Consider the following 18979-nt stretch of genomic DNA (forward strand, 5'->3'; position numbering starts at 1 on the left):
TTTTTTAATATGGAACGAGCGATAGAATCAAAATATAGGGTCTTATTAATAGTTGCACCAAGATATTTAACAGCAGAAGTTGGTTCAATAGTGGTACCATTAATATCAAGTGTCGACTTTGACCTACATGTATACAAGATTTCATGTTTAGACCCAAATAAAATTGACTCAGTTTTACCTAAACGAAGTGTTATTGTACTTGTCATCTTACCGAATACACAGTGGTAACTTTTTTCCAACGTTGTTTAACGTTAGGTACACAAGTGGAGTGTTCTCCCCATATATGGTGTTGGAGTTTGTGAAGCACCAGAAATCAGTGTAATCTTGCAAGCATCCATGAATTGGTCTACTAATATATTGGGAATTTATTTAGTGATCTGTAACCTTTAGACGTCCCGGATTTTCATTCGGAACTCCTCGGCCATTTAATCGAAAACAACCTCGGATGTATGCCGGTACATCTGTTGAAGTAGTTCGTAAAATTTTGAATTTTGTTTTCGATTAAATGGCCGAGGAGCTCCGAATGCCCGGATTTTATAAAACCCGGGTCACGGCATATATAATTCCCCACTTACGGAAGCGAAAATGAAAAACAAATGGTGTCTATTTGTTGTGTTTTACGTATCATTTCATGCCTGTCTATGTGCAGAAACATTAAGACTTGTGAATTTGGTACGTAACAATTCGTTTAAAAACGGAAACTTTCTACATTTAATGATATGTTTGATTTGTCACATGTTTTCGCGATGCATAACAAACGGTTATTTCTGGATAGACTACTTAATAATTCCCTTATTTTTTCAATGTGAAAAATCACACTTCAGACTGGAAAAAAATGTCATTTCTAACTTTTTACGAATATGACAACCCTATTTTGATTTACGCAATAAAAAGAGATTTCTTTGTGTTTTCTCCTAAGATATCTCCCATTAGGTGAAGTTAAACACCATAATTTGTTCATGTAATCCATTTGCCTTAGGCCAGGAACCTAAATACTCCCAGCTTAGGCCAATTTCGTTTTGCAAAGTTTGCAAAATTCTTATCCATCAAAAATATATTAATCTCTAATATTTTTATGTATTTTCTCTTTCTGATTGCAGGTATTGGACTAAGTTTAAAGTATAATTATTAAACCCTATCATAAATAGCAGTTATAACTATTAATATTTTGGATTGCTCTGGCTGACTACGTTTGTACATGCTGCCATATTTATAGCGATATCGCTTAAATCTATCTGGCTAATTGCGCTGTTATGACTGCAAAATTATATGCGAAATTTTGGGCGAAGTCAATATCGCTTTGATGTTGCGAATGGGCAAGTGCAGAAATTTTAGGTGACTACTCCAACAAAGTCTCCCCCTCAAGAGAGCTCTGACTTAAGCAGAATATTTATCTAAAAAAGCATAGTTATAATGTTACTTAAAGACCACTTTACACAATTGGCAGGGACTATCAGATCAAGGAAATTATTTTGCAGACTTGAAGGTGGTGCAAACAACTTGGGAAATTTTGAAGAATTACGGACACTACGGACCATGGACATTATGGACCAGACATTACGGACCAGATTTAGGGACACTACGGACCAGATTTAGGGACATTACGGACCATTTTCAGAAACTAACGGACCATGATTTAAACCATTTTTTATGCCCCCTTTTGAAAAAAGTGGGGTATATTGTTTTGCACATGTCGGTCGGTCGGTCGGTCGGTCTGTCTGTCTGTCGGTCGGTCGGTCGGAATACCAAATGGTTTCCGATCAATAACTTGAGAACGCTTTGACCGAGGGACCTCATACTTGGTATGTGTATTGGTCATCACCAGCAGATGAACCCTATTGATTTTGAGGTCAGTGGGTCAAAGGTCAAGGTCAGTGTGACCTTTACATGAAAAACGGTTTCCGATCAATAACTTGAGAACGCTTTGACCCAGGAACCTCATACTTGGTAGGTGTATTGGTCATGACCAGCAGATGAACCCTATTGATTTTGAGGTCAGTGGGTCAAAGGTCAAGGTCAGTGTGACCTTAACATGAAAAACGGTTTCCGATCAATAACTTGAGAACGCTTTGACCCAGGGACCTCATACTAGGTAGGCTTATTGGTCATGACCAGCAGATGAACCCTATTGATTTTGAGGTCAGTGGGTCAAAGGTCAAGGTCAGTGTGACCTTTACATGAAAAACGGTTTCCGATCAATAACTTGAGAACGCTTTGACCCAGGAACCTCATACTTGGTAGGTGTATTGGTCATGATCAGCAGATGAACCCTATTGATTTTGAGGTCAAAGGTCAAGGTCAGTGTGACCTTAACATGAAAAACGGTTTCCGATCAATAACTTGAGAACGCTTTGACCCAGGGACCTCATACTAGGTAGGCTTATTGGTCATGACCAGCAGATGAACCCTATTGATTTTGAGGTCAGTGGGTCAAAGGTCAAGGTCAGTGTGACTGTAAGCTGAAAAAAGGTTTTCTGATTGTCCATATTTTATTTTCTTATATAGTAGACAGTAGAAATTTATATGTCACTAAATGCATGAGTTGAAGTATCAGTTTTCAGTGAACATCTAGTTTAATTATGCCCCCCTTCGAAGCAGAGGGGTTATATAATTGCTTTGCACATGTCGGTCGGTCTGTTGGAAGACCAAAGCTTGTCCGAGTGATAACTCAACAATTCCCGGACCTATGGTCATCAAACTTGACATGAAGATTAGGTATGACCAGTAGATGACCTGCCTCATATGCATCCAATGACAAATCAGCTGTCATTTCAGTCCATGCATATTTCATTCAATTGTCCAAATATTTCTGGCAACTTGGCGCTCAGGGGGCATAATGTTTGACAAACATCTCTTGTTTTTAAATTATTCACTCATTGGTTTTTAATTTGTTAATAAATACTTGAATATGAGTGCTCAGTATGACGTTATATCTTCCATATAACTATGAAAAATCCTGTGAAATTCGAATAGATCAATGATTCAATATAAAATCTTGTGAAATTCCAAAAGGTGTTAAAGACCTACGTATTTATAACAATTATGTGAATAATAATCAACGAAATTTGAAAGGTTGGCAGTTAAATCAATTTAAAGCAACAGAAGAAATATTTTCCTAAATAGTTTATTTCCCAAAATAAATCGAGAACATATAAGGACATATCAGTGTATACATGAATCGCGAATGCAATACAACAATAACAATACAGCGAATGTCACCAAAGCCACCATTCGTATCTAAACAGGCCCAAAAAGTATCGCACATGCTTTGAGCAGACTGCTTGTAGACAACTCATAAGCAGAATACTCCGCCCAAAGCTTCATGAGCCGGCCTTGTGTCAAGGTTGAAGTCTTGCGTTGGTAGCGGCACAGCTTCCTTTCCTTAACAAGCTTGCACATAATCGGTATTTCATGCGCCTGGATTGGGGATACAACGTGACGGCGCACTTTCACTGAACCTTTCAATTTAAACAAATGAAACAGAAAACAAACACATATGACGATCCAAAGTTTATTTCAGAAAGCAATCTATCACATGTATATGAAAACATTAATATTCACATTTACAAATACACATAAGTTGTATGTAAAATAATAAATCAATGCCCATAATTATCTCAATTATATTATATATTTTGTTCTTAAACAAACTGTGAGTAATGTTTAGTTCATGGTACGTAATGTTCCGAAATATGGTACATTATAAGATAAAAACATATTTCGTTCATTATTATTCACATTATTATAATAATTTATTAAAAATACATAAAACAAATGTTTAAAAGCATTATAAATCATGGTCCGTAAGTTTCATAATCTGGTCCGTAATTTCCCTAAATCTGGTCGGTAATGTCCCTGCATCTGGTCTGTAGTGTCCCTAAATCTGGTCCGTAATGTCTGGTCCGTAATGTCCATGGTCCGTAGTGTCCGTGACCCATTTTGAAATGGCAATCTTATCCTTTATTTTCAATTTTATATTTATTAATATTATTATTTTGCACTTTCATGCCTTATTAGCTGAATGTTTGGCTTTTTTTAGGGCTGACTATCAGCTGACTAACCCCTATTCAAAAATTGTCCATTTTGTTTGCAAAGAAATCTTAATTTTTCACAAAAATGAATTTATTGTTCCCCTTCTTACCTGAATTTGTTGTTTTTTTACCTAAAACTTCAACTTATAAAGTGCTTTTTTTTACATATTTCCTATCAAGACGATCTTCAGAGGCAAACTTTCCGATTTTTTTGTACGCAAAATAGTGATATTTGTTTAAATTCTTTTCTTGTTAAGATTATTTTGCAGGACTCACCTTTTGTAGTTCTCCTTCCGGTATTAATTTCAGTTTACTTTGGACATTTTTTAATGTGAAATACACAAACATAAGCGTCATAATCAATGGATTATAATCTTCAGTTAGCAACTGTATTTAAGTTTCACAGCATAGAATAAAATAATTAATTACCCGGTATGTGTTTTTTTGATTATCTCTAAATAATTTGGTTATAATAACGACTTCATCAGATTTTGAAATGCGCTGACACATGAGACAACCATTATATACGCCATGTTGTCATGTGTCTGATTTTGGCTTATTAATCTCTAGGTCAAGTTCGAATCTGGGTCATGTGCGGTCAAAAACTTGGTCACCAGGTCAAATTGAAGGAAAAGCTTGTTAACACTCTAGAGGTCACATTTATGACTGTATCTTCATGAAAGTTGGTCAGGTTGTTTATATTAATAATCTTTAAGTCAAGTTTAAATCTGGGTCATGTGCAGCAAAAACTACGTCACCAGGTCAAATCATAGGAAAAGCTTGTAAGCACTGTAGAGGTCACATTTATGACTGTATGTTCATGAAACATAGTCAGAATGTTTATATTGATTAGCTCAAGGCCAAATTCGAATCTTGGTCATGTGCGGTCAAAAACTAGGTCACCAGGTCAAATTTAAGGAAAAGCTAGTTCACAATCTTGTGGTCACATTTATGAATGTTTCTTCATGAAAGTTGGTCAGAATGATTATATTAATAATCTCTAAGTCAAGTTTAAATCTGGGTCATGTGCGGTCAGAAACTAGGTAATTAGGTCAAATCATAGGAAAAGCTTGTTAGCACTCTAGAGGTCATATCTATGACTGTATGTTCATGAAACTTAGTCAGAATGTTTATATTGATTAGCTCTAGGCCAAGTTCAAATCTGGGTCATGTGCGGTCAAAAACTAGGTCACCAGGTCAAATTGAAGGAAAAGCTTGTTAACACTAATGGTCACATTTATAACTGTATCTTCATGAAAGTTGGTCAGAATGTTTATATTAATAATCTCTAAGTCAAGTTTGAATCTGGGTCATGTATGGTCAAAAACTAGGTCACTAGGTCAAATCATTAGAAAAGCTTGTTAGCACTCTAGAGGTCACATTTATGACTGTATGTTCATGAAACCTTGTCAGAATGTATATATTGATTAGCTCTAGGCCAAGTTTGAATCTGGGTCATGTGTGGTCAAAAACTAGGTCACCAGGTCAAATTGAAGGAAAAGCTTGTTAACACTCTAGAGGTCACATTTATAACTGTTTCTTCATGAAACATGGTCAGAATGTTTATATTAATAATCTCTAAGTCAAGTTTAAATCTGGGTCATGTGCGGTCAAAAACGAGGCCATTAGGTCAAATCATAGGAAAAGCTTGTTAGCACTCTAGAGGTCATATCTATGACTGTATGTTCATGAAACTTAGCCAGAATGTTTATATTGATTAGCTCTAGGCCAAGTTCAAATCTGGGTCATGTGCGGTCAAAAACTAGGTCACCAGGTCAAATTGAAGGAAAAGCTTGTTAACACTCTAGAGGTCACATTTATAACTGTATCTTCATGAAAGTTGGTCAGAATGTTTATATTAATAATCTCTAAGTCAAGTTTGAATCTGGGTCATGTATGGTCAAAAACTAGGTAATTAGGTCAAATCATTGGAAAAGCTTGTTAGCACTCTAGAGGTCACATTTATGATTGTATGTTCATGAAACCTTGTCAGAATGTATATATTGATTAGCTATAGGCCAAGTTTGAATCTGGGTCATGTGTGGTCAAAAATTAGGTCACCAGGTCAAATTGAAGGAAAAGCTTGTTAACACTCTAGAGGTCACATTTATAACTGTTTCATCATGAAAGTTGGTCAGAATTTTTATATTAATAATCTCTAAGTCAAGTTTGAATCCGGGTCACGTATGGTCAAAAACTAGGCCATTAGGTCAAATCATAGGAAAAGCTTGTTAGCACTCTAGAGGTCATATCTATGACTGTATGTTCATGAAACTTAGTCAGAATGTTTATATTGATCAGCTCTAGGCCAAGTTCAAATCTGGGTCATGTGCGGTCAACAACTAGGTCACCAGGTCAAATTGAAGGAAAAGCTTGTTAACACTCTAGAGGTCACATTTATAACTGTATCTTCATGAAAGTTGGTCAGAATGTTTATATTAATAATCTCTAAGTCAAGTTTGAATCCGGGTCATGTATGGTCATGAAACCTTGTCAGAATGTATATATTGATTAGCTATAGGCCAAGTTTGAATCTGGGTCATGTGTGGTCAAAAACTAGGTCACCAGGTCAAATTGAAGGAAAAGCTTGTTAACACTCTAGAGGTCACATTTATAACTGTTTCATCATGAAAGTTGGTCAGAATGTTTATATTAATAATCTCTAAGTCAAGTTTGAATCCGGGTCACGTATGGTCAAAAACTAGGCCATTAGGTCAAATCATAGGAAAAGCTTGTTAGCACTCTAGAGGTCATATCTATGACTGTATGTTCATGAAACTTAGTCAGAATGTTTATATTGATCAGCTCTAGGCCAAGTTTAAATCTGGGTCATGTGCGGTCAACAACTAGGTCACCAGGTCAAATTGAAGGAAAAGCTTGTTAACACTCTAGAGGTCACATTTATAACTGTATCTTCATGAAAGTTGGTCAGAATGTTTATATTAATAATCTCTAAGTCAAGTTTGAATCCGGGTCATGTATGGTCAAAAACAAGGTCACCAGGTCAAATCATAGGAAAAGCTTGTTAGCACTCTATAGGTCACATTTATGACTGTATGTTCATCAAACTTAGTCAAAATGTTTATATTGATTAACTCTAGGCCAAGGTCGAATCAGGGTCATGTGTGGTCAAAATCTAGGTCACCAGGTCAAATAATAGGAAAAGCATGTTAACATTCTAGAGGCCACATTTATGACCATATGTTCATGGAACTTGATCAGATTGTTATTCTTGATGATCTTTAGGTAGTCCTAAGTTTGTTTTAATTAAGTCCCCTCTCGTTGCACTTTCCATCGCCCTGAAAAACACTTATTCCCTCCCCCTGTCACAATTGCCCTCGCCCTGAAAACACTTATTTCACACTTGAATTGGATCAGGTGAGCGATACAGGGCCTTCAGGGCCCTCTTGTTTTTTTTAAAAATACACTTCTCAGTAATAATATTTTTATTAATCAAAAATGTAATAAACCCTTGAACCTGCACTTTCACAGATTGACTGTTTTGACAGTTTTTTAAAATTGTTGTCATGAAATTAGCCATTTTTTGCGGTAATGTCTGAAAACCAGTGAAATAAGGCTGTTTAAAGATCCAATCTCAGTTTTTAGCTCCACTATTCGAAGAATATGGAGAGCTATACTACTCACCCAAGCGTCGGCGTCGGCGCCACCCCTTGGTTTAGGTTTTGCGTGCAAACACACATAGGTTAATATCTCAGCAACTACTTGAGGTATTGCATTGAGACTTGATACAATGGTACTCAAACATCCAACCTACTCAATTAACCAAGTTAGATAACTCTAGTTTGCATTTAATGGAAATAAAAGGCTTTTATTATTTGACTTAGAAATTCTGGTTAAGGTTTTACGTGCAAGCACACATAGGTTAATATCTCAGCAACTAGTTGAGGTATTGCATTGAGACTTGATACCATGGTACTCAACCATCCAACCTAATTAATTAACCAAGTTAGATAACTCTACTTTGCATTTAATGCCAATAATAGGCCTTTATTATTCGACTTAGAAATTCTGGTTAAAGTGTTGCGTGCAAGCACACATAGGTAAATATCTCGGCAACTACTTGAGTTATTGCATTGAGACTTGATACATTGGTACTCAACCATCAGGTTAATATCTCGGCAACTACTTGAGTTATTGCATTGAGACTTGATACATTGGTACTCAACCATCCAACCTACTTAATTAACCAAGTTAGATAACTCTAGTTTGCATTTAATTCAAATAAGAGGCCTTTATTATTCGACTTAGAAATTCTGGTTAAGGTTTTGCGTGCAAGCACACATAGGTTAATATCTTTGCAACTACTTGATGTATTGAATTGAGACTTTATAGAATGGTATTCAACCACTCAACATAATTGAATAACCAAGATATATAACTGTATTTTGCAAATAATTGCCCTTTATTGTTAGTCTTAAAAAATCTGGTTGGAATTTTGCATGTAACCACATTTATGTTAATATCTCAGCACATCATGAATTACATTGAAATCTAATCTAACAGTGATCCATGCATGTTTGGTCAAAACTTTTCAATCCTTACACTGAAAAGCGGCGGAATAGTCGAGCGCGCTGTCTCTGTGACAGCTCTTGTTAATATTCACATTTACTTTGATATTTTATGGCTAAAAGCACTACTAACGCTTTAATAAGAATGAAATTAACAGTTTTCCAAACAGTTGAGACTTGTTCTAATGTGAGTTATCTTTTATGACTAAATTGAAAGAAATGATGCCAAAAATTAGCTGATTCTGAGACAATAAATAAAGAGTTGTTAAGTCGATCAATCTGTGAGAGTGCAACTAAAATTAAGACATGCGTTTCAACTGCTATCTTGCCTGTTTTAGAAATAGTATGTATTTAATATGTAAATAACATCAGTAAAATCAGAAAATTATAAGTAAAATAACCATGTTCTTTTTTCCCAATATTTGGACTAATATTGCACTGATTTTCCTAATTGAAAAGGCACAGGCAGTCAGATTATATTGAAAAACAAATCACTGTGACATAAAACGAAAGCCTGTTAAATAATTGTCCCTAATTTTAATATTACCCTGCTTTTTTTACCAATATGAAAGTGGTTTCAGTTTAAAAGCTAAAACTTATAAATCTTATCTTCTGTACTGCAGGTGTACAGGCATGGGGACAGAAGCCCTATTGAGATTTTTCCCAAGGATGTCAATCAGATCGAGAAGTGGCCGCAAGGGTTGGGATGGCTTTCTAAGGTTGGAGCTATATCATTATGCTGGATTTTTATTTCCTCATTAAGTTTTTACCTTGCCGATTTTATAGCTAAAAACTGTTTGAATGGTATAATTTAATGTATTTTAAAACATTATCACAATTAGTATACACTTTTTGTAGGAGGTTAAAGGGGTCGCATTACGGCCCAGAAAAGGGCTGAAAAAAACGCTGTTAAATATACTCTTATTATATGTATTTCTGATCCCACAGATTGGTATGAAGCAACACTATGCCCTCGGGCAGCTGCTGAAGACCCGCTACATCGACAGCGGCTTCATGAAGGCAGAATATAGCAGATATGAGGTTTGACTCCCATGTTATCTCTTAACAACCTTTAAAATTATTTTTATCAAAGATAACTCCAAATGATTGAAAGCGATCTTACCTCATATGCAATGAAACACATCTTATAACTAAGGATGATATTACAAGACTTGTTTCGGTGAACAAGATATCAATTGCTATCAAATTTTATGGGATTTTTTTGTCTGTTAATAATTTATCCATTTGTTGCTTTATCTGTAATATTATTTAATTGAAGGTTTTTCCATTTGAATTGTTCAGCTGTTCATAAACTCTTAAAACTGTTCCCATTAATTATATGCTTTCAGGTGTTTAATACAGGTCTATCATTGAAATAAAATTGATATTTCACCGTTTCAAACAGTGAAAATATCAATTTGATATTTATCAATGTTTTGAAATTTTGGCTGGTTTTGTTATCCAAAATGAACATAAGCGCCCACAAAGCTGGGACACAAAGAGAAGAACATCATTTCGAAGATAACATTACTTGGCGAAATATATTATGATCTTACCATGAAACGAACAATTATCTTCTATTTATTTCTTTAACTCCTGCTTGATCATAGCACTGAGAGTGCTGGAAGACTGGGGAATAGCACAAATAGTAAAAAGAGTGCTGCTATATGTTCAGCTTCTATCAAGCTCTAGCTAGTCTGTAGCTGCACAAAAAATAAAGATGGTTAAACCACAAGTTTCTAAGCCATCAGATCAGCAATGATTGCTCACAAACCAGTGTATACCTGCTTTGAGTTCTTAATAAGTTTTGGCCTTACTAAGGCGATCCCACACATTTACCATTTTCTATTTTTTGTATTGGAATATATACATTCACCCCTTTTTTCTTGCAAAACAATATTCTGCATGCATGCTGTTTTTCATAAAAACATAAACATATATATGAATTGTCTAACCAGCGCATAATAATGCAATTCTGGCTTTCATTTTAATCTGATTCTATTTGTAATATACAAATGATGTTAGTTTAAAATGAAATGTTAAATTTGATGATTGGTATATGTTGAATAAAAGGAGAATAATTTTTTTTTATATTTCTTTCAGTGTCAGATTGTTATTTATTTCACCAAGTGAGCGTTACAAAAGCTATATTTCAAATATGGTGTAGCAACAAGTGAATATTTACTTTTAGTGTGAATAAGGACTAAAATGGACATCTACTTGTAGCTTTTCAGATGGTGCACATATCAAGATCAACTTTTGATGAGGACTTTCGCTTTATGAATGTTTCACCCTGTCAGTTGTCAGCTTGTTCGCAAATAATTATGTTATGATAACAATAAAACCATAACTTTCAATCTATTTTTAGATAAGCATTTAACAATAACTTTAAATCTATTTTTAGATCAGTATTGAGAGTTCGGATGAGGACAGATGTTTAATGAGTGCTTACTCCAATCTAGCTGGTATGTATCCACCAGACGACGACCAAAAGTTCAACCATGACATCCCATGGCAGCCCATACCTGTACATACAAGGCCGGCTTATGAAGATAATGTAAGAGTTTACTGTAATACTATGGAGCATCAGAATAAAAAACAATGGATTTAACCCCTGTTTCATTGTATGAAGGAATTAAGTTATGTTTACATCTTACAGTTAAAAGTTCTGGTCTGAGATATAGGGCTTTTAACTAAGCTTACTTATCAGCTTATAAGTCCATCATTTTTTTCGTGCATTTTTGTGTATGAACTTATTTGGTTTTCTTCATAGAAAAAAATAATAATAGGAAATACAATGGAACCTATCGGGGTTTTTTTTTGGGGGGGGGGGGCGAAAGCAATTTCAAGGGCCAAGGTCACGATGGCCCTTTCAGATTCCTTAATACTTAAACCATACCTCGCCATTTCAATGATTCACCTCAGAAAGAGCAAAAATAACAGGGAATTTTACAAGTTTCGCAATGTTTAATATTACTAGCATCTTAATTATAAAGATTAGGAACATTGATTTGGAACAATCTGAGAATCAGTTGTACGTGTTGGCATGTATTTTGAAGTACTGTGTTACCACTGCGATGTAAGCTTGGGAAATACATTGACGGAATATATTATACTTAAATTTCACTTTTCTAGTTACAAGGCTGACATATGGTTGAGTATACTAAATTATTATTTTATGTATGTTGTTTATAATAATATATCAGTATAATGCTACAGGAAGCTATTAGATTGTTATGTTTGTTTTTGCTGTAAATACTGTTTGAAGGCCCAAATCTTTTTTTCACAATTTTATTTTGAGGGATAATTTGTCATAACAAGTAAAAAAAATTGGTCAATGTGTCAACATCTGTTGATGTATAGGTTCACAATTTTTTCATGTTTACCGGTATGTGGAACATCATTTTTTTGTTGGACAGTAAATCACCCTTTAATTAATGCTTTGTAGTCATTGTACATTGTAGACAGAACACTCCAAAAAAAATAATTGTAAATTTGTATGCCATTTCAAAATGTGTTTGGCTGCATTGATCTAGATCATCAAGCTATTGGGCCCTCAACCAGTATTAAATGAACCTCAAAGTTATCATTGAATACAACACGTAACTTAAGTTATTTCCAATGATAATTTTCTTCAGAGACATAAAACTGTTAAAATTAATGATTATTTAGCATGACATTTTAAATCTTCATTTGTAGTTTGCTGTCTTGAAATACTTCCTTAAAGTGACACTCTTATTCAAAATCAGTACAAACACATGTATAACTAACATAAATTTTGACTGATAAACCTTAAACTACTTACTAGATAATGCATATATGGAAACTGTTAACTACTGATAACAAGATTGTAACCATGAATTTAATACTGGAAAACGCTAAAATATTAAATGATTGGTGAATGCTTAAAGATTTACTGTGGTCTTCTGTAGTCTTATAAGGTAGAAATACCGTGTTTTATGCTCATTTCTTTCAAATAAACTTGGTATCCTTCATTATAACCATTTGTTTCTGACATTTATTTATCCTTTTTGGAATATTAAAATATTATTATTAATTGTGGTAAATCTTATTTGGGAGTAAGAGTGCATCTTTAAGGATTTCAATGCTTCTTTTCATTTAAACTCGTGATAAAACTATACTAACCTGGCCCTAATTTCTTCAAAGAAGAAGGGTTTATTGCTTTGCACATGTTGGTTGGTCGATATGTCAGATAAGTCGGTAGGTGTGTAGACTAAAGCTTGTCCAAGGGATAACTAGATTTTGCCTCTACCTATTGTCCTTAAAGTTGACTTAGAGGTTTGAAGTGAACAGTAGATGACCCCTTTATTGGGGTCACCAGGTCAAATCAGCTGGCATTTTGGTCCATGCATATTTTGTTCAATTGTCCAAATATTCTTGACAACATGGCGCTCCTGAGGGCATAGGATTTGACAAACATCTCTTGTTTCTGTTTAATTTACCCACTTTCCTTTTCTGCGCATAAAGTCTTGCAAACAATAGCAATATAATATGGGGTCACCCAGCATCCAAAATTCACATATTTGTGGGTCAACCTTATAACCTTGTGGGTACCGTAAAATTGTTTGAGAAATTGAGCCTGATGTATTATGTCTTAGGACAGTACACCGTAATAGTTTGTTTTTTACTTTCCAAATATATGAGACAGAAATGTAATTCTTCAAAGATCTGATAAAAAACTGTCGAACGTTTGTTGAAACTTTTCACTTTTTATATTTTGTAGATGTTAAACATGGGTGAGGCATGCCCACGGTATGACGAACTCCTGGAGAAAACCATGGAGACCTTCGCTATTCAGGAAGAGGAGAAGAGGAATAAGGTGCGTCACACAGGGTTTTCCTATGGATTTTTCATCATTTCACACTTTTTTCCCAACTAGATGACCCGGAGTTTAATTCCCAACATGGGCACATGTGGGTTTGGTTTGTGCAGGTCACCAAGCCAGATAAATGGGTTTCCTCCGGGTACTGCTGTTTCCCCCGGCAACACAAGAGCACACTCTTGCGTAACATCATACCAACAAAGCAAATTTCTTATAGCGTTGCCCATAAGACGGGCCCCCTACTTTCAGATTAGTGACACAGAAGAAATAGATTTGGAAAAAAATAAACAAAATAGTTTTCTTTTATAAATTACAGATGTTCTATCAATACCTAGGCAATGTCAGTGGATGGGATCACGAGAATATTTCCAACATTTGGAGAATAGCCGACACCCTGTACTGTGAGGTAAGGCATTTGTTCTGTGTTTTTGACATGAATGTTATTAGTTGCTTAATATTTTGTGTGTTTTGACATTGCAGTTAATAGTTGCATAACACTTTTGTATTTTGACATGGATGTTAATTATAGCTGCTTTGTAAATTGTGTGTTTTGATATGAATGTTAATAGTTGCTTAATATTTTGTGTATTTGACATGAATGTTAGTAGTTGATTAATACTTTGTGTGTTTTGACATGAGTGTTAATGGTTGCTTAATACTTTGTGTGTTTTGACATGGATGTTAATAGTTGCTTAATACTTTGTGTGTTTTGACATGGATGTTAATGGTTGCTTAATACTTTGTGTGTTTTGACATGAGTGTTAATAGTTGCTTAACACTTTGTGTGTTTTGACATGAGTGTTAATTGTTGCTTACTAATTTGTGTGTTTTGACATGAATGTTAATAGCTGCTTAATACTTTGTGTGTTTTGACATGAATGTTAATTGTTGCTTAATACTTTGTGTGTTTTGACATGAGTGTTAATAGTTGCTTAATACTTTGTGTGTTTTGACATGGATGTTAATGGTTGCTTAATACTTTGTGTGTTTTGACATGAGTGTTAATAGTTGCTTAACACTTTGTGTGTTTTGACATGAGTGTTAATTGTTGCTTACTAATTTGTGTGTTTTGACATGAGTGTTAATAGCTGCTTAATACTTTGTGTGTTTTGACATGAATGTTAATTGTTGCTTAATACTTTGTGTGTTTTGACATGAGTGTTAATAGTTGCTTAATACTTTGTGTGTTTTGACATGAATGTTAATAGTTGCTTAATACTTTGTGTGTTTTGACATGAGTGTTAATAGTTGCTTAATACTTTGTGTGTTTTGACATGAATGTTAATAGTTGCTTAATACTTTGTGTGTTTTGACATGGATGTTAATAGTTGCTTAATACTTTGTGTGTTTTGACATGGATGTTAATAGTTGCTTAATACTTTGTGTGTTTTGACATGAATGTTAATAGTTGCTTAATACTTTGTGTGTTTTGACATGGATGTTAATAGTTGCTTAATACTTTGTGTGTTTTGACATGGATGTTAATAGTTGCTTAATACTTTGTGTGTTTTGACATGAGTGTTAATTGTTGCTTACTAATTTGTGTGTTTTGACATGGATGTTAATAGCTGCTTAATACTTTGTGTGTTTTGACATGGATGTTAATTGTTGCTTAATACTTTGTGTGTTTTGACATGGATGTTAATGGTTGCTTAATACTTTGTGTGTTTGACATGGATGTTATTGTTGCTTAATACTTTGTGTATTTTGACATGGATGTTAATAATTGCTTAATACTTTGTGTGTTTTGACATGGATGGTAATGGTTGCTTAATACTTTGTGTGTTTTGACATGAGTGTTAATTGTTGCTTAATACTTTGTGTGTTTTGACATGAGTGTTAATAGTTGCTTATTACTTTGTGTGTTTTGACATGGATGTTAATAGCTGCTTAATACTTTGTGTGTTTTGACATGGATGTTAATGGTTGCCTAATACTTTGTGTGTTTTGACATGGATGTTAATTGTTGCTTAATACTTTGTTTGTTTTGACATGAGTGTTAATAGTTGCTTAATACTTTGTGTGTTTTGACATGGATGTTAATAGTTGCTTAATACTTTGTGTGTTTTGACATGGATGTTAATAGTTGCTTAATACTTTGTGTGTTTTGACATGGATGTTAATGGTTGCCTAATACTTTGTGTGTTTTGACATGAATGTTAATAGTTGCTTAATACTTTGTGTGTTTTGACATGGATGTTAATAGTTGCTTAATACTTTGTGTGTTTTGACATGGATGTAAATGGTTGCTTAATACTTTGTGTGTTTTGACATAGATGTTAATGGTTGCCTAATACTTTGTGTGTTTTGACATGAATGTTAATAGTTGCTTAATACTTTGTGTGTTTTGACATGGATGTTAATAGTTGCTTAATACTTTGTGTGTTTTGACATGGATGTTAATAGTTGCTTAATATTTACGACAACTCAGATTGCATAGTGAATACATTTATAAGAATAGTTTGATGATCTTTTTTAATAAAGTATATGTTTTTGAATATATATATATTTTTAAGTAGTTTTATTTGAGGGTGAGTGGGATGGAGTTTCATCCACAACTGGCTTTTAAATATTAATATTTTGTAAATTATCACCAACAGAAGTCCCACAACCTGACAGTGAACACATGGGCAGACCAGAAATGGAACAATACTCAGACTGTGTTTGAGAAACTACGAAAACTGGAGAACTTTCAGTTTACCCTGCTCTATAATGGGAGCGAGATGAGCATGCTCAAGGGAGGTAATTTGTGCAGTTTATTTGCTCTATAGTAGAAGGGAGAAGAGCAAGCTCAAGGGAGGTAACTGTGTAGTTTATTATTTTCTTGATTGGGACGGGCGAAGAGCATGCTCAAGGGAGGTAATTGTGCAGTTTATTTTTCACTTTAGTTGAAGGGAGAAGAGCATGCTCAAGGGAGGTAAATTGCATAAGTTAACGGCTTTGATGTATTCAATATGTTGTCTTCTTGTGGCCATATTTGTGTGTACATGGATTTGTTTAATTGAAAGCAGATCACTCTTGTTTGTGTTTTGCATTTGGTTATCTGTTTTAAGTTAAAGAAAAGGAATATAAACACCTACACTCATCTTTGTATCAGAATGTCTATTTTGTATTAAATCTTACAAAACTGGCTTACCTTTAAAGCATAGCTGATAAATTCATGTTGAAATTCTTTACTGCAGGTCCTCTATTAGGTCGTTACATTGAAAACATGAAAAATAAGATGCAGTTTCTGAATGTGACAACAAGGATGTACATGTACTCAGGGGTAAGTCCATATCAGTGTCTACTGTATACCAGCATAACTATATACTACTCAACCTAAGCTAAACATCACCTGATACTATTTTGGTTTCAAAATATCTATCTGTTAGTAGAATAGAAACAGTTCATTTAGACATTAGCAACAGTCAGAAGACAGACATTGTAAGCCAAAATGATTAGCAAAATTATTTTAAAAAATATGAATTTATGACGAATTCTGATGCAGCATATCAAATTGAAAAACTCTATTTTTTAATTGTTTGTCAGATATGAAATGAATAGGATTAAAGTTTTTTGTACTTCATATCAGGGCTGCTTAAAATATTCAAAACGGGCCTAAAGACCCACCATTATTGGTCCTATACATAATCAAGTAGTACACATTTGGGTAACCTTTCTGGTGTTATTCTGTTACATTATCTTATGGATAACCCAATAGCATTGTGTCTTAATGGCGAGTCCATGATTACCCCAAAATTGATGGCCTATAAAAAGCTCCTGCTAGGCCTAAATAGCAGGAAGGAGCACCCTGCTGCCCTTTTCCAGCACCCTGCAGCTTCTTAACTATGACTTGCTGTGCCCTTTTGTTTGACAGAGCCCTCTTTGATGTTTATGATCTATATTTGATATTTATTGGACGTATTGTCAAGTCAATTTTCAGAAATAAGTATAAATATAATAAATATACACAATTTTGACACTTCAGTAGAGATAACAGCAAAGGTATTCATAATAAACCATTAGTATTGAAAGTAGTTGAACACACACATAATTAATATGAATTGACCATTGACTCTTGCAATTGCCCCATTAAGGCTCATTCAATGCACATCAAAAGTACCGTTTCTGACCTAGCACCCTGTACCCTTTCCAAATCCTGGCTGGAGCACTGCTATATAAGTTATGTATGATTTTATGGCCCGTATACCATATAGATTTTCAGAAAGTTGAAAAAATGTTGTTTTAGAGCAAATGTTGAACTTGAGCACTAACTCATTTTTTAAAGAGTATTTTCATCTTTTTTCCATAATGAATAACCTTAGTAGGCAAGTTTAAGCACCAAATTCGGTTAACATATAAAGCAATAAAAAAATGTTCAAAATATGACAGAACCATTATTCATTCTCTATTGAGAAAATCATAATTTTTTGAAAACTTGATTCAGTTAATCCCATTAACTAGTTTTGAAAATGTTTTTCATTTCAAGACTTTCAACTGTTAAAGCTGCACTCTCACAGATTGAACGTTTTGACAACTTTTTTATTTTTTGCCTTGGAATGAGCCAATTTTTGTAAAAATGAATGGAAACCAGTTATATAAGACAAAAAAAAATAGAGTGCAGATTTTTATATTTAAGTTTAAAAATTGATGTTTTATGCATTTTTAAACATTAATTTTCGAACGGAAATATGAAAATCTGCAATCTGATCTTTTGTCTGAGCAATCTTTTATCAATTTGCTCTTTCCAAGACAAAAAATAAAAAAAGTTGTAAAAAAACTATAAATCTTCGAGAGTTCAGTTTTAATACGCTATATATTAAATGAATGACACATTTGGTCAATGGGCAACCACTTGTAAAGTCCAAGTGACCGAGTATTGACCCCTTGTTTCCATATATACCCTGAGTGATTTCCGTTGCATTGACATTAAGTCTTTGAATGACCAATATTATATATTGGACTTTACTGTACTGGATATTATCAAGATTGGCATGTACTTCTGTATAAAGATTAGGGATGGTAAAATTGGTAATGCAGAACATTGATGATCGTCAGTCAGTACCAGACTATGATTGTGTATAGTATTCGATACTTGGACAATCAATCAAGTACCGGTAACCTTAACCATTAAAATTTCTTACCCTTTGTCTATCACTAAAAGGAGCACCAAAAGTTATATATTCACATTTGATGTTCATGAGGTGAAATATATTACTATCTTACACTAAAATAAACAATTTTACTTTTTGTTGTATGGATAATAAGGATACTTCATGTATATGACTGTTAATTGCATTGTTTAAGAAAAACGTGCCAAATTGTATGGGAACATAATTTCATTTCTGAAATGATGTTGTTGAAATTGTGTCCCAGCCCTGTACAGCTTAAGTTTGGTTGTGAGAATGGGCTATAATGAAAAATATCAAATTGATATTTTCACTGTTTGAACCAGTGAAATATCAATTATATTTCACTGATAACTCTCGGTAAACCATGAGAAAGCATATAAAAAAAGGTTGATGCAAAAAAATCTCTTTTCAATTTTATTGGATATCCTGATTTACTGATTTGATGATCAAAACAAAACAAAA

At 34.0% G+C, this 18979-nt stretch overlaps 1 protein-coding gene across 1 annotated transcript in view; it reads left to right on the forward strand.

Moving 5' to 3' along the window:
- The first annotated feature begins 459 nt into the window (after positions 1-459).
- Positions 460-18979, forward strand: part of LOC128236782 (lysosomal acid phosphatase-like) — a 30066-nt gene continuing 11546 nt past the window's right edge. Inside the window, exons 1-8 of the mRNA XM_052951897.1 lie at positions 460-672; positions 9184-9279; positions 9509-9601; positions 10965-11117; positions 13305-13400; positions 13720-13809; positions 16004-16145; positions 16586-16671. Of these exons, the coding sequence (XP_052807857.1) occupies positions 586-672; positions 9184-9279; positions 9509-9601; positions 10965-11117; positions 13305-13400; positions 13720-13809; positions 16004-16145; positions 16586-16671 (843 nt within the window). The 5' untranslated portion in view covers positions 460-585. The remainder of the gene's footprint in view (positions 673-9183; positions 9280-9508; positions 9602-10964; positions 11118-13304; positions 13401-13719; positions 13810-16003; positions 16146-16585; positions 16672-18979) is intronic.

This window comes from Mya arenaria, chromosome 1 (genome assembly GCF_026914265.1).
Source record: "Mya arenaria isolate MELC-2E11 chromosome 1, ASM2691426v1".
NCBI lineage: Eukaryota > Metazoa > Mollusca > Bivalvia > Myida > Myidae > Mya > Mya arenaria.